The sequence below is a fragment of the Cynocephalus volans genome, chromosome 1 (genome assembly GCF_027409185.1).
Source record: "Cynocephalus volans isolate mCynVol1 chromosome 1, mCynVol1.pri, whole genome shotgun sequence".
NCBI lineage: Eukaryota > Metazoa > Chordata > Mammalia > Dermoptera > Cynocephalidae > Cynocephalus > Cynocephalus volans.
In genome coordinates this window covers 111,764,160-111,787,123 of record NC_084460.1, presented here as the reverse complement: position 1 = coordinate 111,787,123, position 22,964 = coordinate 111,764,160, and the positions used below count along the sequence as shown (strand labels likewise).

The 22,964-nt window shown below is 38.1% G+C and overlaps 1 protein-coding gene across 10 annotated transcripts in view; it reads right to left on the bottom strand.

Annotated features, from left to right (window-relative positions):
- Window positions 1-22,964, bottom strand: part of LPP (LIM domain containing preferred translocation partner in lipoma) — a 670,167-nt gene that overhangs the window by 334,908 nt on the left and 312,295 nt on the right. For all 10 annotated transcript variants that reach the window (XM_063111732.1, XM_063111742.1, XM_063111717.1 and 7 more), the window contains one exon: window positions 14,775-14,897. In XM_063111732.1, the coding sequence (XP_062967802.1) occupies window positions 14,775-14,897 (123 nt within the window). The remainder of the gene's footprint in view (window positions 1-14,774; window positions 14,898-22,964) is intronic.

The following is a 22,964-nucleotide window of genomic DNA, read 5'->3' as shown; positions in this document are numbered from 1 at the left end:
CAGGGGTACCCAGCCACAGAAATGAGAGCGAGGGGAAGGAGGACACTGCTTACTAAACATTTGACTGACAAGTGGCTTTGAAGGGTTCTCAAAGTGTGGTCCACACAACAGCACCATTTGAGAACTTCTTGGAAATACACATTATTGAGCCCCATTCAAGACCTACTGAATCAGAAATGGAGTGAAGATGAGCAGACAGTGTTTAAAAAGCCTCCAGGACATGCTGATGAACAGTAACTTTAACCACTGTTTTATATGCTTTAGTCTCTGGGCAGGGGAAGTACTATGAGAATAATTTACACCAATAGGCCATTGATAGGATTATCAAATTGTGGCAAGTTCATAATCTATGGTTCATAATTTTTAAGTGAACCTTGTTCACTTATCAAAGGGATTACTTTGTAATCCACAGAAACAGATGCTGACAATGCATGCCTCTGTCACATAATAGGAAAAGACTGGTTATGGCTCTAGCTCTGGCTTTTGAGTCCATGCATTAGGTACCCCTGACACAGAGGGTATCTGGGCAAAGGCTCAAAGGGTCTAGACAAAGCCCAAGGACAACTAGAGTGTCCCCGGATATCATAAGAATGGTGCCCAGCTTAAATGAAATAGATAATCTGTTTCAGGGAGTTGGATGGAATATCACAGGCCAAATTTATACATCAATCTTTTTACATAAAAGCAATAACTCAGACAATTTAAGAATAAAAATCTAACTCCCAATAAGATCTGCTAATGCATATAGTGCTAACTATATGCCAAACACTGTTTTAAGTGCTTTACACATGGTAACTCATTTAGGTCTCATTACAACCCTAGGAGATAGATACTATAATTATCTTCATTATAGGGATCAAAAAATGAGTTGCAAAAAGTTTAAGTGACTAATCCCATACAGAAAATGATTGAGCTCCGATTGGAATCAAAGGATGCCTGGTCCTAAAATCCATGATTTTAATTACTACAATATACTGCATCTTGAATAATCTTAAACTCTATCAGGTTAGTTGCAAATCATCCAGAACATCATGAATTTGGATTCGAATTATCTTGAACAACATTTACTTGGTCCTTTAATTTGCAGACGCTTGCCTCAGGTTGCTCTAACAACTCCCATTACCTCCAACCCAATCTTAAAACAAAATCTTCTACAGTGAAATAACAGAAGAACAGAAAGGAGTATCAATACAGTTTTTCTTTTATACAGGACAAAAGTCATACCAACTCAAAGCTAGAATGTGCATGAGAGATCACCTAATTCCACAGTACAATCTACAAACCAACTGAAACAAACCCAGATTGAAGAAACCCAGAGAGGGCTTCATTAAACCAAACCCAGGGGGGTGCAGTGACCATCCACTAGGTATCTTGGCCAATCATGTAGGTCTAGACTCTTAAGAGATCTTAAATTATTGTATTCAGAGGTTTCTTTTGTTTGTTTTTAAGGATAGCATATTCTTTGGAAGGCTGAGGGAGTAAAGTTTCCTACTGCTTGAACCTCACACTGTCTCATCTCTAACCCTTCTCAGTGTTTAACAGAGTTCTACTGATACTCTCAGGGGCCTTCTTGCAAGGTCATGGGACGTTCCTGTCAGTAACAATTCTAATAAACGAGACATCTATACCAACTCTCATGGCAAACTGTGCAAAGCCATGATTAAGGCTGAATAGTTTTCCTTAGGCACAGAAATAGTCCATTTGGGGGCCTGGAACAGAATCAAGGTCTTCTGTCCTTCCTTCCAAGTTTTATATCAGGGAACAGAGAACTCCAGGAATGAAAGTTCTTGGAGTTCTGTAACCAAGACTGAGAGTACCACGAAACCCTAGCATCACTCAAATCAATTCTCCCATCTGTTGCCTGAATTCATTTCCCAGCATTACTGCCAAAATTCTTTTGATACTGAGGATGGTAGTGAGATCAACAGTAATAACAGTGTTTATTACATACAAGATACTGTATTTGCACATTAAACACACACCTATTATTCCATGTAGTCCTCATGTCCACTCTGGCTGTGTTATTAATTCAGAACACTGAGGTTTAAAGCATTTAAATAGTTCACCTGGGGGCCGACCCTGCGTCGCACTCAGGAGAGTGCGGTGCTGGGAGCACAGCGACGCTCCCGCCGCGGGTTCGGATCCTATATAGGAATGGCCAGTGCACTCACTGGCTGAGCGCGGTGAGGGCGACACCAAGCCAAGGGTTGCCATCACCTTACCGGTCACAAAAAAGACAATAAATAAATAAATAAATAAATAAATAGTTCACCTGGAAAATGCCAGAGTATCATTTCAAATGCCTCTAATGGAGGAAAACTTGGCATTTTTTTAAGGCAGCCTAAATTGAACTCCAACTGCGGTATTGTAGAAAAATATTGACTTATATTGCTGATTGCCTTCCTCAGCTTCTAAATATTGGTCTTCGTTCTGCTCCCTTGAGCTGCATTGAAGTCTGAGCCTTCCTGCAGATGATTCCTATCCAAGCAAGAATAAGAGGCACCAACGGCTTCCAAGACCAGCCAGGCAAATTTCTCCCTCTTCCTGTTCAAGCAGCACCCTGTATGTGCTTCTTTCTGAGGATGTATACTCAGTGCTGTAATTGTTAGTTTGCATTTCCCCACAATAGACTGGGTGCTTCTTTAGGGCAGAGGCCGTCCCAATGTCACCTGTGTATTCCAGGCACGCTGCTCAACACAGAAGTTTTTGCTTTTGTTTTTGTTTTTGTTTTTTAATTTTCAATAAGATATAATTCACATACCGTAAAATCAACCCTGTAAAAAATGCACAATATACTGGTTCTTAGTATATTCAAGGAATTGTACAACCAGTACCACTATCTAATTCCAGAATATTTTAATCATTCACCAAAGAAATCTTGTACCCATTAGTCGTCACTCTATTCTCCCCTCCCCACCCCCACCACTGGCAACAGCTAATCGTTTTGTGTCTATGAATTTGCCTATTTATATAAATGGAATCACAAAATATGTGGCTTTTTGTGTCTGGCTTCTTTCATGTAGCATAATGTTTTCAAAGTTTGTCCATGTTATAGCATGCATGTATCAGTGCTTCATTCCTTTTTATGGCTGAGTAATATTCAATTTTATGGATATATAGCATTTTTTAATTCAGTCATCAATTGATGAATATTTAGGTTGTTCCCACTTTTTAGCTATTAAGAATAATATCGCTATGCACATTCAGGTACAGGTCATATGTTTTAATTCTTTTGAATATATACATAGTAAGAGAATTGCTTGGTCATGTGATAACTATGTTTAATCTTTTGAAGAATTGCTAAATTGTTTCTAAAGTGGCTACATCTTTTTACAATCCACCAGCAATGTATGACAGTTCCAGTTTCTCTACCTCATTGCTGACACGTGTTATTGTCTGTCTTTTTGATTATAGTCATCTTAGTGGGTATAAAGTAGTATCTCATTGTGGTTTTGATTTGCATTTTTGTGGCGACTAATGATGTCAAGCATCTTTTCCTGTGCTTATCAGATACTTCTATATCTTTGGAGAAATTTCAACTCAAATCCCTTTGTCCATTTTTTAATTGGATTATTTGACTTTTTCTTACTGAGTTGTAAGAACCTTTCTACATACTAGTTCCTTATTAGATATGTGATTTGAAAATTCCATGGGTTACTTGTTCACTTTTTTGATGGCATCATTTGAAGCACAAAAGTATTTAATTTGGATAGTCTCCAACTTGCCTATTTTTCTTCAGTTGTTTGTGCTTTTGGTGTCATGTCCAAGAAACCACTGACTAATCCAAGGTCATGAACATTACTTCTATGTTTTCTTCTGTAAGTTTTATAGTTTTAGCCTTTACATTTATGTCTTTGACCCATTTTGAGTTAATTTTTATATATAATATGAGGTAGGAGACCAACTACACTCTTTTGCATGTGGGTATCCAGTTGTCCCAACATCATTTGTTGAAAAACTATTCATTTCCTGTTTAAGTATCTCAGCACCCTGCTGAAAGGCAACTGACCATAAACATAATGGTTTATTTCTGAACTCTCAATTCTATCCCATTGATCTATATGTCTATCTTATGCCAGTACTACCCTGCTTGATTCCTGTAGCTCTGTATTAAGTTTTGAAATTGGGAAGTGTGAGTCCTCTAGCTTTTCTCATCTTTTTCTAAATTGTTCTGGCAGTCCTGGATTCCTCAAGTGTCCATATGGATTTTAGGATCAGCTCATCAATTCCCACAAAGAAGCGAGTTGCAATTCTGATAAAGATTTCTTTGAATCTACAGATCAAATTGAGGTACACGCCACTTATTAATATTATGTCTTCCAAGCAATAAACATGGGATGTCTTTCCATGTATTTAGGTCTTCTTCAATATCTTTCAACAATTCAACAGAGACTTTATGTTCAATTAACAGTCCGTGAACAGTAGAATAAATAAGTGAATAAGACAATCAAGGAATGAGAGAGAGAATTTAAATAGCTCTTGAAAACACATACACAAGGGCCACCTTTTTGAATATCTTTGCCCTTCTCAGCAAACCACCCTTTAGCAGTCACAGCTTTCAAGATACATTTCAGAATTTTTTTCTATATTATCAGCCATTAATTCTACTGTTTCTTTTTCTTTTGTCCATCTGATATAATCAATAGTTGTAGAAAGGTGAAGGCCCTGAATGACAGATCTCTAACCACACCCTTTCTTCACAAGGTACTCCAAGAAAATGGTTCCAGCACAACAGACCACCTGGGTTCTCCCATCTTTCCCCACCTTCTTGATTGTGAGGTCTAACCCACAAGTGACTGTAAAAGTAGGCTTCCCCATAAACAAAGTTAAACACCATAACTTTAGTTCTGCTAGACTGGCTGATGAGAAAAGGAGCTCTAAAATTAGGATTACATAGAATATTAAGTCATCCAGGATGCTGTTTATAAAAATTGTTTCTTGGTAAAGATCAAGTTAACATAAGCTGACCATTCAGTATATTAAACATCACTCTGCGTTGGCTGGGTGGTAGAGAAGGCCAAGGAGAACACTCCTTATTGCTAAGAAACTTAGCACCTCTAGCAGCCTCTAAGAAGTAACATTTTCCAGTACTTTCATATAAACAGTACAACATCAAGATGGAATTAGAAAGCATTCAAGACACTTCACAAATGATTCAGGTATAGGCTCACACATCAGATCATAAGTGCTTTGAGCTTTATAAAACACCAAATTCCTTAAAAAGAACAAATAAATATTCTATCTCTTTAACCCACATTAAGTCCTATATTTTATTTACACCAGCAGAATGTTACTTTAATGGATCCTTTATTTGCCATCAATACAAGCAAAGAATCCATTTAGAGTTCAACTCTCTCTTATAAAAAACGTCTGAGGTTCACATATTTTTAAAGATGTTCCCAGACACATATATGTGAATAGACACAAAATTTATTTCCATTTAAAAAGTATCACTTAGATTTAAGTGATTAGTTTTGAAACCGTTTATGGGTGGCACATATCATATTTCAAATACTAGATAAGGAGGTATCAGAAAAAAACTCAATAAGAGGAGATGAATCTTAGAGGCTTCCTTTAATGAAGCCAAGGAAAGCACATGAATCCAAGGAATTTATCATGTTGATCTTTGATTAGAAATTAGTAACATAGTGGTCCTCTGCTTTCAGCAGTTCCATAGAGGATACAAAAACACACTTGATGTTTATTTCTTATATCATCTCAATAATAAGAGAATGGATGCAGTGTTGAATTGTGGGGGGGAAGAAGAATGGGTAAAGGGACACAAAAACCAACTACAATGTATATCGGGAAGTTAAAACATCATCTCATCTTCTCAACAGAGTGCATTGCCTTCAAGTCATATGAGACAATGTAGGCGTAAAGCTGGAAATGTTAGATGATCAGTAGTTACCAATAGTTTGCTCTTACAAAAATCATTCGCCTCAGCTGTACTTATTTTTTTCACTTGTGCAAATACATGTTCATTATAGAAAAATCAGAAAGCAGCTATAACTTTGCCATGCACTAAATCCATGTCAATTTCCGCAGATTTCTAGAGCAGAGATGTTTAGATTTGATGAAAGCATTAATTTATTTCTTCAGCAAACATGAATTTCAGTGCCTCTTACGTGCCAGGAAACAAATGATAATCTTGCCTCAGGGACTTCATAGTCTTGTATTTATCACAATTATTCCTTTGCTGTTCAAGCTTAAGGCATTTTACATGTTTATATTGTCTATAAGGTATGCTCTGTGAGGTAAAATTTCTAGTATACTCTGTGAGGTAAAATTTCTAGAGTTTTTACTTCACATTTGAGTAATTTCTGACTCAGTACAATGAAATTCAATTCAATCCCCTTCTACGGTGCTGAACTTCAACACAGCAACAAAGCTTAGGTGGGCTCAGGGTCCAAAGCAGAGAGACAAATTCCAAAATTCACAAATGATTCTGCCTGCACTTACAAATGAAAACTATAACTGCTCCTTAACAGCAGGATGTGCCCAATTTTTATCCTTATTATTTAAATACAATTCCAGTTTACAGTTTCAAAAGGAAGTCTGTATGTTTAAATCGTGAAACATAATAAACAAAATTTTCACATTTGTAACTAATATATCCACTGATGGGCAATATTTGTCTTTCCCAGTAATTTTTCCACAATGTGAGAAGAACCTTAGCTGTTAAACTTCAGTGTGATATTTTGTGATATTTTCTGTGGAAGGCACACAAGTTACTCACTATGACAAGTGGCGATATGTAGGACTGGTTATTAACCACCTCCAACCTTCTGTGTAGAGAGAACATCATTACCATCACTATACTTTAGTTTGGCTATAAAGCATAAAAAGAAATGGGTGTCAAAATGGACAAAACAATGACTATACTTTGTCTGAAACATGGCTTTTTCTTTTAAAACACAACAATCTTATGTATTTACCATAGTTAAGTATAGTTCTCCTGAGTAAAAAAACATAGCTGAATTTGAATTTGTTGTTTATTTGCTTTTTAAATTAAAAAAAGAAAAGGACCATGGGGTTTCAGACTAAGGCTACTACCGAAATAGATATTTAAACAGTGGGAGAGGAAAACGAAATAGAGAAACCAGTCCTGACAAGAATGCTCTTTAATTTTGCAAATGTGATGTGTGCTTCTGCATAGACATAGGGCTAATTATTTCCACTAAGATGCTGTTGTAAAATATGGAAACGCAACAGGCAGCTTGTGCATTTCTTTTTAAACCAATGCCTGCATTGAGTGATTCACTGTCATGTACCACAATCATCTCTGGACTGAGGACTCAACAAGGTCTAGAAAACAAACCACAGTTGAAGGCTACAGGGACCATGGCTGGGGTACCGCAGAAGATGCCTCCCCACACACCCCAAGCTTCAGCAGAATGAGTTCTCCACAGGATTCAACAACAGCTCCCTGCTCAGTTTCCTCCCCGTCACTGTTAGGAGCTAACATACACTCAGAACAGATTCTTATACTGGGACATGTGAAAATGGACATTTCTGTGCAAAAGTTTTGTAGAGGTACAATGCAAAGTAGATTTCGGGGCTTAATTTCTACTCAGAAAATGTTACATTTTCATGGCACTCAAAACAAACTTTAAAAGTTAACTTAGACACATATACAAACAACATTTTCTAAAAACGAAATAGGAGGTATAAATGTCATTGAGATGCAATTATATAAAATCTAAAATTAATTGCCTGCCATAAAACCCATGGCATGCAACTTTGAGTCAGCTAACCACTCCTCCACCCCCACCTCACTGTTATTGAACTGTTGGAAGTTTTCTGGCAGGTACAGACTGATTCAAAATAACTCAGATCCTCTAAACATGGGCATTGCAAAGAATTAGATTGTTTTTTTCTTTTAAAACGGTATTTTGCATATTCTATTCCAGTTAATAACTCATACATGAGGTTTGTACAATGTTTCAACTTTCCCAACTTTTATCATTTCAAAGAAAGCAATTAGTAAGCAGACAATGCAGATATATAGAAAAACCCATTTCTTAGCAAATCATGGTACACTCCTAAATTTTTCCCAGGAGAATATGGGAAGAGGAAAACGCCACTACCCACACTTAGTCTCTTTTTCAACGGAGTAATACCCAGTTCCTATCTCAGCTCCCAAGAGCCTGAACCAAAAAACAGCAAAGTCCCTAGTCTGCAGAGACAGCCTATGTCTCATCACACAGTATCAACATGTTGCAGCTTTCATTTCCCAGTAGCCTACATGTTTGGGTTGCACTGAATAATATGAAATATTAAAAATTTAATTACCAATGAATCTCCCCTGCAGCTGCTCATGGCTTTTGCAAGCTAGAACACAGAGCACAAGAGAACAGAAGATACCTGGCACCACAAGACTCCACCCTGATTACCCTGCATCCAAGCCCTCAAGCCACATGAATTCCTAATAAAAAGCCTTCAATCCAACACACAAACACCTGAAAGAATTTCTCAGGTTGCCTCATAGATTATTGCTCTATGAAAGCAACCCAGTGTGGGAGCTCTGGGATTGTAATTAAAGATGTGTCCATATGACCAGACGGCATTTAAGTATTTAGTTTCCAAACAGGCTAAGAAGTTACAGTAATTTTTAAATGCTTTATACGAGGAAGTTAAATGTATCTTCCATAGGATAAACAGCATTCAGAAAGGATCATCCCCAAATTTCAAAGACCTGAAGCTTTAAATAAGCACCCTCCAGATACAAGCTAGCAATCCTAAAATGAAATGAGAAGGCCTGAGTGGACTCTTGCTTTAAGCCAACGTCTTATTTCCTGTAGCTGCAAAAATAATATTGAATCTCTGCAAAAGGGGAATGGATTGTGGTTACCATGCTCATTTTGGAAACAAAAAAAAGGAAACTCAGACTAGTGATGTGGAGAAGTTCACACAAATGGAGCTCTTTCTAGAGAGGTGACCACATGGAACTGAGAATACAGTGCTTCTTCCTCTTGAAAAACTTGGAGATGAGGCTGTAAAATTATGCCCCACCCTATCCTTACCCCGCAAATCTCTCCAAATTTGTTCATATTAGTTGAAGAAGAAAAACTGGCCTGTTTTCTCTGTACAACTCACAGAGCTCTTCATTTTTGACACCAAATGTTTGTTTGTTTGTTTTCACACATCAACCAATTCTCTTACACCAGCTGGGTGTCCTACAATTCAATTCACTTCTAACACTATCTACTTGGAGTTAGTGCAGATCTCACAGATTAAGGGCTCAATCTCACAAGACTGCCCCTACGTGTACGACTTGGCTACAAATTGGGGGTTCTTGTGGCCTCCTCTTGGGGTTTGATAAATTGCTAGAATGAATAATTCACAAAACTTGGACATGTACCAGTTACATCCACCAGTTTACTATAAAGGATGTGATAATGGATGCAGATTGACAGCCAGATGAAGAAGTTCATAGGGCTAGGTCCATAAGGGTCCTGAGCGCAGAATCTTCTGTCCCTAGTGAGTTGGGGTGCACCATCCTCCTGGCATATTGATGTTTTCACCAACCTGGAAGCTCTCCAAACTCCATACTTTAGGGATTGCCTTGCAGCCTTCGTTATGTAAGCATGATCTATTATTAATACAATCTCCAGTTCTCCTATCACCTCCCCACAGGATGGGGTGTAGACCTGAAAGTTCCAAGCTTCTAATCATGACTTGTCTTTCTGGTGACCAGTCCCCATCCAAGAGACCACCCAGAGTTGCTTCATTAGATTAAAGGATGATTCTATCTCCCAGGAAATTCCAAGGGATTTAGGAAATGTGTCAGAAACCAGGGTCAAAGACAAGATAATATTAGAATAAAAGACACTCTACCACCCTTATCATTTAGGAAATTATAAGCATTCCAGGAACGTCAGGAACTGGGGGTAGAGACCAATACATAATATTTCACAGTATGACACTAGTCTAAATGAGAATAGTAAAATACCATTTGATCCATTCAAAAGCAACTTGATTCAAAAATTACTAAATACACAGTTACCATGAAATATCAATATAACATAACTGAAAATTCTTCCAAATCACCAAGGCATCAACTCCAACACTACCAAACTGTGGGGAAGAAAAGGCAGCCTGATACTAGGAATTAGAAGACCAGCACTGTAGCCCTGGCTCTCTCGAGAGAAGGAAAACAAAACAAAATTAAACAAACAAACAAACAAACAAAAAAGCCATGTAACTTCATGATTGATTCCCTGTCTTCTAAGAAACAGAATTTCAGGCTGACCCCCTGTGTTGCTCCTCCTATGAGTCTAGGCTGTACTTCTACTAACAAACGTGTGGGGATTAGACATACACTAACTCAAGGTTGCCATATTGTCGTAAATTTCCTGTTTACCTTTGAGGTATGTTTTTGATATATTTAATTCTTTGTTATGTTTCCAAAACATATTTTAAAGAAAGTGTTATAAAGGAAAGACATTTTGGAATAAACTAATTATGATACTAAAAGGAACCAAACTGTCTCTTGGTTGCTGTTATCATTACATAGAACCGTTATGCTATGGTTCAAGAAAAATAAAAAGAATCATTCAGCCTAATTCTAACTGAGCCTACTTGAACAATATTCTTTCCCTTTCTGGGCAAAAAATCTTTCCTTCTGTAAAGAAAAAGTTTGGCTACATGACCTGTAAGGCTCAGCCAATCTCTGATACTCTGTGATCATACTGGGTCTGCAATTTGCCCCACAACCACCTCTGAATTTTTCACATCAGTTCTTCTAAAACTACTCCCTAATACGCACATTTTTAAATATTTAACAATTTTAGTTCCAAACACTAAGGTAGTTTAATTGCATTCATGCAATGTTATGGATGTATATTTATACCTTTTATGCAAACTTTGCTAAAGGTGTTATTAACAAACCAACTGAAGCCAGAAACACTGTTGCTATCCCCCTAAATTTCTCCTCTTTACTGTGACAGAGCTTGGGCATCAAGAGGTACTTAGATACTAAGTACATTAGATTTTTTCATCTGCTTTCTCCCTTTACACCCCACATACCCTATATTGCAATTAGACAAACTTATTTTTTAAACAATGCATTCACCTTCAACATTCCTTGACTTTCTCATTCCTGTTATTCTGGCACCTTGAGTACCATGTTCTCATAATACATTCAGTCAAGTGAACTCAAATGCTACCTGCTCTATGCAGTCCTTTCTGACACCGAAAGGTGTAAGGTGTGGTGTTGATATGCCTATGTTTTATTTCTCAACAATTTCAACAGATGGTGAGTCACATGATCATTAAGTAGCACACTGAAGTCCTTCTTCTGTGTCCCTTTGGATTGCTTATGCACTTACCTCTTCTGTAAGATTAAGAATTACTTCAGAGCAAGGACATGTTGATACTAACCTTTATATCTCCAATGCCTAATGCATAATAGGATCTCAATATAATGTTAGGTGAATGAATAAATGAATGAATGAATATGTGGAATTAAGCCACATTTTCCAAATAAACATATGGATAAATAAGTGAAAAGAACTAAAGTCAGGAAATCTAGGAGTGGGAAATGCTTCTTAGAAAAAAAAAGTAGGAAAATGCCTCAGTAAAACCTACTTTCAAGAGCTCAGACATTTTTCAGAGCTGTTATGTGAGTGGGGGGCTCCCTGGGACCTCTTACTACACAAACATTCCATATATACATATTATTTTCCCTGAGATCCATGAGTCAAAGCAGCCTTACAGAGGTGATTCAGAGGTGGATTTGAGAAAGCACAGGACACATGCTTGACTAATGAGAAACCACAGACCTACTAGCCTACTTTAAGTAGTCAGGTGACACAACAGGTTTTGAAATTTGCTTTGAATCAAAAATGGAAACATCAAAGTTAGGCATAAACAGTCTACATTTCTAGGACTTTTCAAGTACCTTTTAATTACAACACAATATCGTCTACTGCAGACGTCATCTACTCTTGGCACATATTTTTAATATTTTAAGTGTCTGATTATTGTTCTCATAGCATATAATTATGTTAACTGATAAATACTAACACATCCAATTCAGTTCCACCAGAAGATAACTCAGAAGGATAAGCTATATCTCTCAATTAACTCTTGCTTTCCAAAACTAGAATAATAATAATAATAATAAAAAATTAGAATGGATCATCCTTTAATTTTTGAATGGAACAGGCACATCGAAAGTAGATTTTACCCTAATTATAAGCTTATCTACTTAAGGGCCATCATAATTAATTTTTTTAACCTTCTGAATGTTTTTCTTTGTATGGGAAAGCCATATCACTCATATAACTGATTTTATAGTTTTTGCCAATGGTTAAAGACTTTTAAAAAAAATAAAAAAGGACCTGATATCCTCAATCAGGTTTTAGAACTTAAAATCAAGCACAAGCTTACATTCAAGGTCCAGTTTTGCTCACCAAACAGCCATATAGCCAAAGACAAGTCACTTTTCCACTAAGTCTTAGTTTCTTCATTCATGAAATAAGCACACTTATCTATATCTCAGAGTTCAGATATCTATATATCACCCATGTGAGAATATATGTGGAAGTGCTTTACAATCAGTAAAGTACTGTCCAAATACCAGGGATTATGAGTTTGTGTGCTCGGAAAGATTGCTCAAACAAAAACATAGCTGCTGAACAAGCCTACTAAAATGTAGTGGTTTATGCGAAGACTGTGTAGACACAGCCTTAAAGAATGAAGGCTATATTAAGCAAAAACCTCAGAGCATAATCTCCTCAATATGTATTAGGTTACAAGAATTTAGGAGAGAGAAAAAATCAGTTAAGCAAAAGCCCTGTTAAAAAAGAAAGAAATACAAGCATTTGAGCATAATATGGTTGAGTCCAGTGGCAAAGTCCACGGCCTTGCTGTCCTAAGAAACTGAGCTGGAGGTATTCATTTGCGTGGAACTGGAAAATTGCTGAACACCAAACAACGGTCAAAAACTATAAAGTAAGATCGAGAATATTTCTCTGACTTGGCCCCATCCTCCTTCATGTTTCCAGAGTTGGTTTTGTTCCCCTTTTCAGAATGAATTCTTGCTTTCCCTGCTTGAGAACCTTCAGTTATTCCCATTATCTACAAAAGATAGGCTAAAATCTTCATCTAGCATTCAAACTTGTCCACAGGCTGTCAACCTTCCAGTCACATAGTTCACTTCAAACCTTCATTAGCTTCATCTGCAGCCACCTGGTGGCTTTCAGTCCTCTGAATTGCAGCCTAGACCTTCCTGCCCTGTGGCTGAGACTGTTCTCCTCTCTTGTCTTCAGCAGAACAATTCCATCCATCTCTCCAGCTAACATATGCAAGTCTTCTGAGGAGAATTCTCAGATTCTGCCACCTTTGAAAGAATCTATCACTCTCTTCCTTATGCTTCTGCAATATCGACCATAGTGTAACTTATGTAACAATATGGTCTCCTGGAAGATGACAACTCTCTGCCTTTCAACCATCCACTTTCCAATTCCTATCAGTTCCTCTGAAGGACCACAGTACCTGCTATGTACTAGCAGTTCAGTACATGTTTACAGGAATGAAGTACATTTTTACTGCTGACGGGACTGGTGGAGCCAAGAGCAGAGATAACTAAGAAAGAGCTCAGCTCTAGTATATTTTTGCCTTGTACCCCCACATAGCTGACAATCCCATTATATGTTTAGGAAAGGTAATAGGAATATGTCTAAAGAAGAAAGCACCACAAACTTATGTGCAGTTAAATGTTGTAATGATTGACAACAGAAGAGAAGGACTGGTTGTTAATTCTTGAAAGGAACCATTGTTAATACAGCAGCTGTTGCTCAAGAATTGGAGAAGGACTCAGCGTGCTGTATGCACTGTCACTTGGTCAAGAAAACGTCACACAAGAGTCAAGAAATACAGAGACAATAGTGCGTGTCCAATGTTTGCATCTAGAGTTCTGACGGCTGTCTTCTGAGGACTTGGAGGCCCTGAAAGAGATTTGTCATGACCCTCTCAAGAACTCAGACAGGCAGGGAATGATCACTAGTGGGAGAAGATCAGCTTCGGAAATACAGATAATAAACTAAGATGCAGAAAAATAGCCAAGCTCCAAAGCAAGCAAAAAAAAAAATGCAAAGAAAAACTGATAAGGCACTTTTTGCACTTAAAAAATACAAATTAATTGCTATTATTAAATTCTGGTGAGCTTGAGGAGAAACTGATATATTCAAATTGCTAGTGCCAGGATAAGCCATTTACCACCTTTGGAAAGTAAAGAAAGTAATCATACTCCTCAATGTAGGAATCTCACTCTTAGGAGTCTGAGGCAGGGAAATAGCTCCAAAGAGAACAGACACATACATGTCCCTTATAGCACTGCCTAAAACAATGACCCAAAGCATGGAAACCACCTCAATATCAAACATAAGGGATTTCTTCACAAAAGACATAGCTCCTCACCTCAGTCTTACATAGCTATGCTAAGTCATATTTGTGAAGATCATAACAACCTGCCACAGAATATCCAGATAGGCAAAGCTAGAAAAGAAGAAAGCAATGGAATAGAAGAGATTTACTTTTTTATTGAATTTTTGAATAACATCATTTTGTTATTTTAATAAAATCAATTTAAGAAGTTTCTGCCACTTAACTAACACATGTTGATATTAATAAAAAGCCAACCTAGGCCACTGGCTCTGAAAAGGTCAAAAAAGAGTTAAAGGGCTCTATAACAAGAAGTTTCTTTCAGATAAGAGCAGAATATCGGTGGCTGGCCCTAGAATGACACATTTTCGGGCAGCACTGACCTGTGGAGGCCGTGGCTTGTAGGGAGAGCTGCACTCGAGGTCGGCCAAGATACTGGTCAAGGAGTCGATCTCGGCGTCCAGGCTGGAGCGTCTCTCCTCAAGGGTCTTGCCTCCAGGATTCCCCTGAAAGCAACACAAACATGTTAAAAAAGGAAGTTTCTGTTGACATCATTATAAGTTCATTTCTCCAGTTATAATGTGGCTTTGTCCAAGTTTTCCCACACCTCATTTTTTAGCTTTAATAAAATCTCAGTAAAGTAGAATTATCTCTTTTTAACAGATAAGAAAACTGAAAAATATGAGGTGTTTTTCCTAAAGTCACACACTTTATAGATAGCCAGTACATGGATTCAACTCTGGACCCTTGTGTTATCAGCACCACACTCTAGCCAACCGAGCTAACTGGCCAGCCTAGAAGTTTGTTGTTGTTGTTGTTTTGCTTGATTTTTGGTAAGTATACAAGTAAAAGAAAATGTCTCCATCCCAGCACTTAAGGGGCAGAACCAACTGGGGAGATATTGCAAACTTTTTTTGTTCAAGAATCTGTATATCGCAAGCTTTTTGTGTTCAAGAAGCACTGCATAGAATGATGACATTTTAGGAGCAGCAAGGGGCAAGAAAGGGAGACTAGAAACAGGAATCAACACTTGAAAACATGAAAGCATGAAAGTTCTTGGGTGTCTGCGGATCAGTGGGTGTGAGGTGTATATGTGCAAGAGAGAGGGGGCAAGACTTAGGCGAGGCACCTAAAACATGAACTAGAAAGAGACCACTCAGGTCTGGCCAAGGGCAGGAAGCATGCAGCAGTGAATCCTGATGATGAAGTCAGGGATCTATGGATTTCATGTGGTGATGCCCCATGCTACCTGCACTCAGAATTAATGAGAGGAGAGGAGAGGAGAGGAGAGGGCAAGAAGACTGTTGTAGGGCATCTCCGGGACTTGTGAGCTGGCTTGGGAAAAAAAGCAGCCTGCCTAGAGTTCAAGACAAGTAGATATATAGTGAGGTGGGTCTAGGATTTCGAAGCAGGGTCAGGCAAAAATAATCTTTTAAGGTGACAATGTAATAAAGATCATGTATATGTGATGGGAGAGTCCCTTAAAGTCTCCATCAAGAGACCAAAGTTTGTTTTCAACAAGATGGGAAGTTACTATAATCTAATCAACTCTATTGGACTTGTCTAAGGAGGGTAAATATCAGAATAGTATCTAGAGTCTGCAAGAGTTTAGAAAAAGTATTAGCCAAGAAACCACAATAACCTCAGTAACAACAAAAATAGAGTGCCCTGACAGGCTAACATTAAATCTTACAACTTCGAGTAAATCTATCCTTTTAGTTAATATGCTGCATCAGGCATAGTGCATAATGGCATTGCCTGCTGAGACCACCAGTTCCTCCTCCCCTAGTAACTTGCTCACCAAGCCATCTTCCCTGAGTCCTGGGACTCATTGAAGTTGGCATTAAAGTAACTTCATGGGACCTGGTATATGAGTCGATCTCTTGTGAGTTTAACTAGCTTGAGTTAATCCCTCATGGACCTGACAGATCCCAGGCACACCAATAACATCAACTATCTATGAAGCTGTGGCGCAGCCCCTTGGAGCGAAAGGTGGATTGCTGTCTGCCTCATGAGGCAGTTGGCAGCCCTGCTTGCCAGCCCTCACATGGGTACATTTTATCATATTATCTAAAGCAGCCATCTCATGATTTTCTCATTTTGCATATATTGTTATGACCCCTCTATGTCACTCTATCCCCACACCATGTTTTATTTACTTTTGCAACTATATCTACCACCATCTAACATTATCCTTTATGTGGATTTGTCTGTTTATTGTCAGTCTCTCCCCTGAGATAGCGTGAGCTTCATGAGAGCAAGAATGATTGCTCAGGGCCTGACCCATGAAAGTGTCCAATAAATATTTGCGTAAATAGATGAATGAATAATGGCAGACTATGTCATAGGCCGAGACAGTAGCCTTTTCCACATCAACACCTTTGGGGTAAAAGCAACTAGAGGTACAACAGGAAGTAATGGATGCTGTGGTATATGGTATAAAAAGAGAACCAAAAAGTCTCAGTGTGTGTGTGTGTGTGTGTGTGTGTGTGTGTGTGTGACACATGTGCATGTGTGTGCATATAAGTGCACAGTTCTGTTTGTGTATATCAACCTATATGACTCAGATTTGAAGGTAGGCCCTGTGAAATTGAGAGCTTTTCCTCAACTCTCTTGCCACAGACAAAAATGAAAAAACAGTAATATGACAGGTTGGTTGTGTGTTCTCAGGGTCTGAATTTCTGGTCTGATTAACTCTTTATGGCCTGTGAGTCTTTGTCACAGGAACAGATGTTTTCAAGGTGCTCCTATATCACAGGAGATCTCATCTATATCCAAAAAAGCATTAATAACTATGAAATATTGTGGTATTTTTAAAAAGATCCCTTTAACTTTTAAAATTTATATGAGCACTTTGGGTAATGGGTCCTGGTACAACAAGGAAAGGCAGGACACTATTGTTATATAAGGCAACTGAGAACAGAGCAAACTTGATTTTCTTGTGTGCAGATATATAACATTGTAATAAACATGAATCTGATAACTGTATTTCTATATACTCATAGACAGCACAATATATTGGCAATGGCCGTGGATTGGAGTCTGGTTCAATTTTTCCCTGGGCCATAGTTTCTACATCTATAAAATGTAGAGAACATCATCTGCCCTACCTAAGCCAAAGGGATGTTACAAGATTCAGATAAGAAAATGGCTCGGAAAATACTTTGTTAAATTGTAAAGTGCTATAATTATGATGATTTTCATAAATAGCATTAATCATAGCAACCAGTAACTATAAATTACTATGAATAATATATCTATTGTTAATCATTCTTCTTAAGGGAAGCATCATTCATGAAGTGTTCCCTTAGGGTATTAGGAAAGAGACAGGATTTAATCAGGTCTTTAACACCTGTACTTTACGGTAGCAGAAAGTACATCAACTGCCTATGCCCTAAGTCACCACGATACCTTACCCCTGAGACTCAAAAGTCACAGAATTCCCTCAGCTAAACAATGAAACAAGTAATTATGGTGTGCAACCAGCCTGTGCTTGTAAGACTTCAGTTGGTTTCAAGCCTCCTTATTCTCCCTTCCCTCTAGGTTGGGACTGCTCCCCATTTTCAGTTTCTTATACTAGGTTGATGCAATGTATTTACAAGTTCCAGCATAAGGCTGCGGGACTTTGCACCAAAACCACCCATGCTGCCCTACTGCACCTCGTAATAATAGCATTGCTTCTACATTTCAGTCCTCATTATGGATTGGAATAGGCCTCTTTCACACCCCAAGTCTCTATAGTATGTCTCAGTTTAAACAACAGAGGTCCTGCCCGAGTCCCAAAACCAATCTTTTTCTTGGTACTTTCATTTATCTAGTCTCTTAGTACCTTTAAATTAAGGGGCTATCTTGCTATTCTCAACATCTTATACTAGATACCAGGAACCCCCATCCTATGACCAGCTAACAGAATCCTACGGGCTTACCAACATGTCTTCCCCTTAATTCACTATCACTGTATCTTTGCCAGTCAAACCTGATGGTTAAATGACCTGCCAAATCACAACAAAGAAGATTCTCCTCATTTTTTACCTAATGCTGCTTCCAGGTACCATATAAACTCCTGTAAAATGGTCATTGTAACAATAACAATTCCCACACTCTTCAACCCTAACTAGGAAGATTCCATTGTCTTAGTCCAAGTTTCGCCCAAAAAAACAATGTCTGTGACAAAGGTTCACATATAAGTCATTAATTTTGGGAGTCAATCCTAAGAAATGATACTAAAGGACTAGGAAGAGTTAAATAGAAATGGGAGAAAAGCCAATTCAAAGGTGCTATATTGATCTGGTCAGCAACACGGACAACTAGGGCCCCATTCCCCTCCAGCCCTCTGAGGAATCCTATAAAATGTGTTTCAGATCTTCCCACCTGAGGAGTAGATACTTATCCTCAGCTGCAGTTCTCCATTGGTCTAGGGTTGTCTACAGGATTTAAAATTCTTTTATACTTGCCCCAAGAAGTAGAACGGTGGCAGAGAAGACCCAGGACAGAAAGTGAGGGACAGGCACTGTAGGTGAGGCCAGGTGCTGCCAGGTCATACCTGTGCAGAGCTGGTCGCTGTAGCAATGGCTGGTACAAGAAGGTGGGGTGAGAGGTGGGCAAAAAAGGTGGCTTGACCACATTTGTTTACTGACAACCACAAACCCCCATGAATAAACCATGCATGAGAGGTTATTTTCTGTAAGATATTTATTTGTATTCATTCTACATATACACATGTGATAAAAGCTCACCAAACCACAGTCAGGGCATAATATCACTTGGGAAATCATAATTCTCAGTACCACCAGTAGAATAACAGGATGATGACTCCCCCACTAAGTACATGAGAACAGTCTATAAAACAAGAGATCAGAATCAAAATGTGCAAAACGTGAGTGAAATAGTCGGGCCACTTCCAAGAGTCTCACTTGAGATGGGTCAAATTTTAGCCCAACTATTTCTAACTCACTAACTACAGGTAATAGACAAAGAGTACCAGTAATGAGTTATGAAAGGTCATTCATTTGCATTTTTTTGTTGTTGTTTATTCATTGGTTATGCTCAAACTTTTCATTTCAAAAAAGTTTTAACACATGGAACAGTTGAACAGGTAGTAAAATGAACTCTCCCCACACACTCTTCACCCAGATTCACCAGTGGCCGGCCTCCCACCACACTTGCTCTGTGGGTACATAAATTCTATTTGCTGTTGCAATTAAACCGTTTGTAAAATGTGCAGAAACTACCCCTACCCCCATTTTTCTAGCTTACATCTCCTAAGAACTCTTAATTTTTTCAATACCATTATCACACCCAAGAAATTTAACATGGGTGCAGTGTTATCTAAAATACACACATGCTCAAATTTCAACAGTGGTACCAGTAATGTCTTTTTATCTACCGTTGTTAATTCTATCCAATATCCAATCGAAGTTCACACATTAAAGTGATATACTTTTTTAGTCCCTTTTCATTTAGTACAAACTCCCAGCCTATTTTTGTTTTTCATAAAGCTGACTTTTGAAAAAATTCATGCCAAGTCTCTTAAAAATTTCAATGATCTGATTTTTTCTGATAATTAGATGCAGGTTAAACAAAGTTCGACAGGAATATTACATGAATGATGCCCTGCCCATATCACAGCAAGAAGTTCATGATGTCAGTTTGGCCCATGTGTGGTGGTGCCAAGTTTAACAACTTGATTAAGATAGTGTGCGCCAGATTTCACACCATTATAAAAGTGCCCTCTTCCTTTTTAAATTAATAAATTATCTGCAAGGTGATACTTTGAAACTGTGCTAATATTCGGCTTGTCAAGAACATTCCACCCAATTGTTTTAGCATCCACAGATAATCCTTCCCTAAACTAATTATGGCCTTAGTTGTTGCAAAATGGTGAGAGTATTCATTACTAATAAATGGATCTTGCCTAGCATAAGAACAATGTATTTGTTAAGTACTCATTTCAGTTTTGATATAGGAGATTAGGACTAACTGCAAAGTCCTCTGCTATGAAAAAACATTAGGATCCTAATGATGAAATTCACATTGTTAAAAAGGGAGGTCTTGTTCAGGCTGTTAAGGGAAACAAAGAACCAACGGCAATAGTCTAGTCAATTAAGAGCTAGTCCCTAACCTAATAAGTTTATATTTTAGAATTACAGTCAATAGCCAGTATCACACTAAAAATATGCATTATTCCCTTATTTCTAATATCAGTGAAAAAAAAAATGGCATTAACAAAAGGAGTTAAAAAGGTATATTCTTTAGAAACAACAGAACTAAGTATCTGTCTAATCTATCTATAGCTCAACCACTTATCATCTATCTTAACAAGGCTGAAGATATAATCAATTTTTGTTTCACTTGTTTTCGATCATTTTTTATTAAATTATTCCCCCAAAGCATCCCTAACACAAGGAGAATAGTAGTAAATGCTCTGGAGTCAAACTATAGGGACTTGATAACAAGTTCTCAGGTGATGCTAATGGTGTTGTTCTGAGGACCGCGCTTTGAGAACAACTGTTCTAAGTGGATTTCTAACACAATGAACATTTAAAAGGGTGAGGTGGAGAGGGGAAGGGAGTGTGCATGTTTGTGTGTAGAAAGTGAATTTATATACACATTTTATATATATAAATTATATATATATATTTAATATAAATAATATATGTATTTTATCTTATAAACAACCTAGGGTTATATTGTATGATTAATGATGTGGTGAAAATACCAATAGACAATCCAAATAACAAGAAGGATTTGGATAAAAATAAAAATGGAGATAGTAACAGTGCTATTCAATATAACCCCCCATGCTATACAAAACCATGAGCAGCCTCATTATACAAATTCTGGCAATGTTGAGTCAGACAGGCAGCATTCAGTAGTGAGAATGACAGCAAATATGACCTATTTTGTCTATTAAAATGTCACTTTGTTGAATGAAACCAAAAATGTTGGAAGTTAGGAAAAACTGCCTTAGTTTACGTTGGGATGTGCATCGTCTTTCCCGCTCTCTTAGTTGACGTGTTCACCTCTCCAAACATCTACTAATCTACCTCATAAAATGCATCCTCTCCAAGAAGACTTTTACTGATGACCCCACAGATGTGATAATTTACCCTTCTTTGTCTAATTCTTTACAATACCAGCGCTCATAGCGTAACCCTCAGTGTTGATCTGTGTGAATGGCTTTTCTCCCTCGCTGCTCCATGAAATAGTTTGTACTAAACAGTATGCAGTATAAAGAAGGCACGTTCCCCAACTGCAAGGAGTTTACAGTACACTGGATAAACTTACTTGCAATTTTGCCTGTGATATCAAATTCACTATGTTCTTTGAGATTCTTTGTAAAACAGTTTTTGGAAGACACAGAAATTTAAAAACAAAAACAATTCCCTTTGCTAAGAGGCTTATTATCTAATGGCTGACAGAAATACAGTTCAATGCAATTTTTCTAAATGTACAAAACCAGTCTCAAACCTGAGTATCTTTATCTAAAAAGGTCACGTACTCCCACAGGTTAAGGTCCGTGGGGAAAGGTGCCTCAAAATGCCATCTTTGGAGCAAATACAATAGCACTCATAACAGAGAAAATATTTCCACAATTTGAAGTGGAATTGTAGCTTGACAACTGGGAACATGGCATCGAATAAACATGAAATAAGGGAACAACAGAAGACAGTTTTTCACGGTTCTAGTATACTTGAAGCAAAAAACATCAGGATAAAACCTAAATACTAGGCTTAATAAATGCTTCAGTATTTTCCTTTGTATTCCCTATCATCTCACCCCTTCCAGTCCTAACACATTCATCCAAAGTTAGTGATGTTGGCAAACCCATATCTCCTTTTAAGGAAACAGTCTGGCCCCCTGCCCTTGCTGCCAACAAGCCATGTTTCAGATCATGTGACTCCATTTCAGAACAGTGAGGCTGTTCTGAAGCACAGCTGGGCACAGCTGGGCACAGAAGCACAGCTGGGCACCTCAGCAAGGCCCATAAACAGGCTGGTAAACGAAACCTTTGGCCTGTGACAAAAAGATGAGATGTACAAACAAACTTCCTTCTCTTATGAACTAAGAAACATGTAAGAAAGCTGCCATATGGATGAGCTGTGGCCATGCTCAACCAAAAGGAAGATGTGCCTGACTAATTATTAACAATCAGAACATAAAGGAGATAGGAAGCCCATCGCTGGAGAGAGGAGAATGGTGGACATGCAAATAAAAGAGAAGCAGAAGAACAGAGAGGGAAGAGAGGAAGAGCAGGAAAGAAAGGAGAAGAAAAGGAAGGAGACGGTAAGAAAGATGGAAAGAGTCAGCCACAGATCTGCCCAACACTGAGCCTTCTGGTGCCGTATCTCATCCATACAGATCCTTAAGACAAACTCCATTACTCAAGGTACTCCAAGGAGGCCTCTATTTCACACAGTCAGCCTTACTCAGCAGCCAGCACAAGACCCCTTCAATCGTGCGGGTGGCTGCAGGAAGCCAGGTCTATCTGTGACACGATTAAGCAGTCACTTTGCCTTTCTGGATCTCAACTTTTACCTCTGTAAAAATGAGTGAGGGGTATGAGCCTTTTT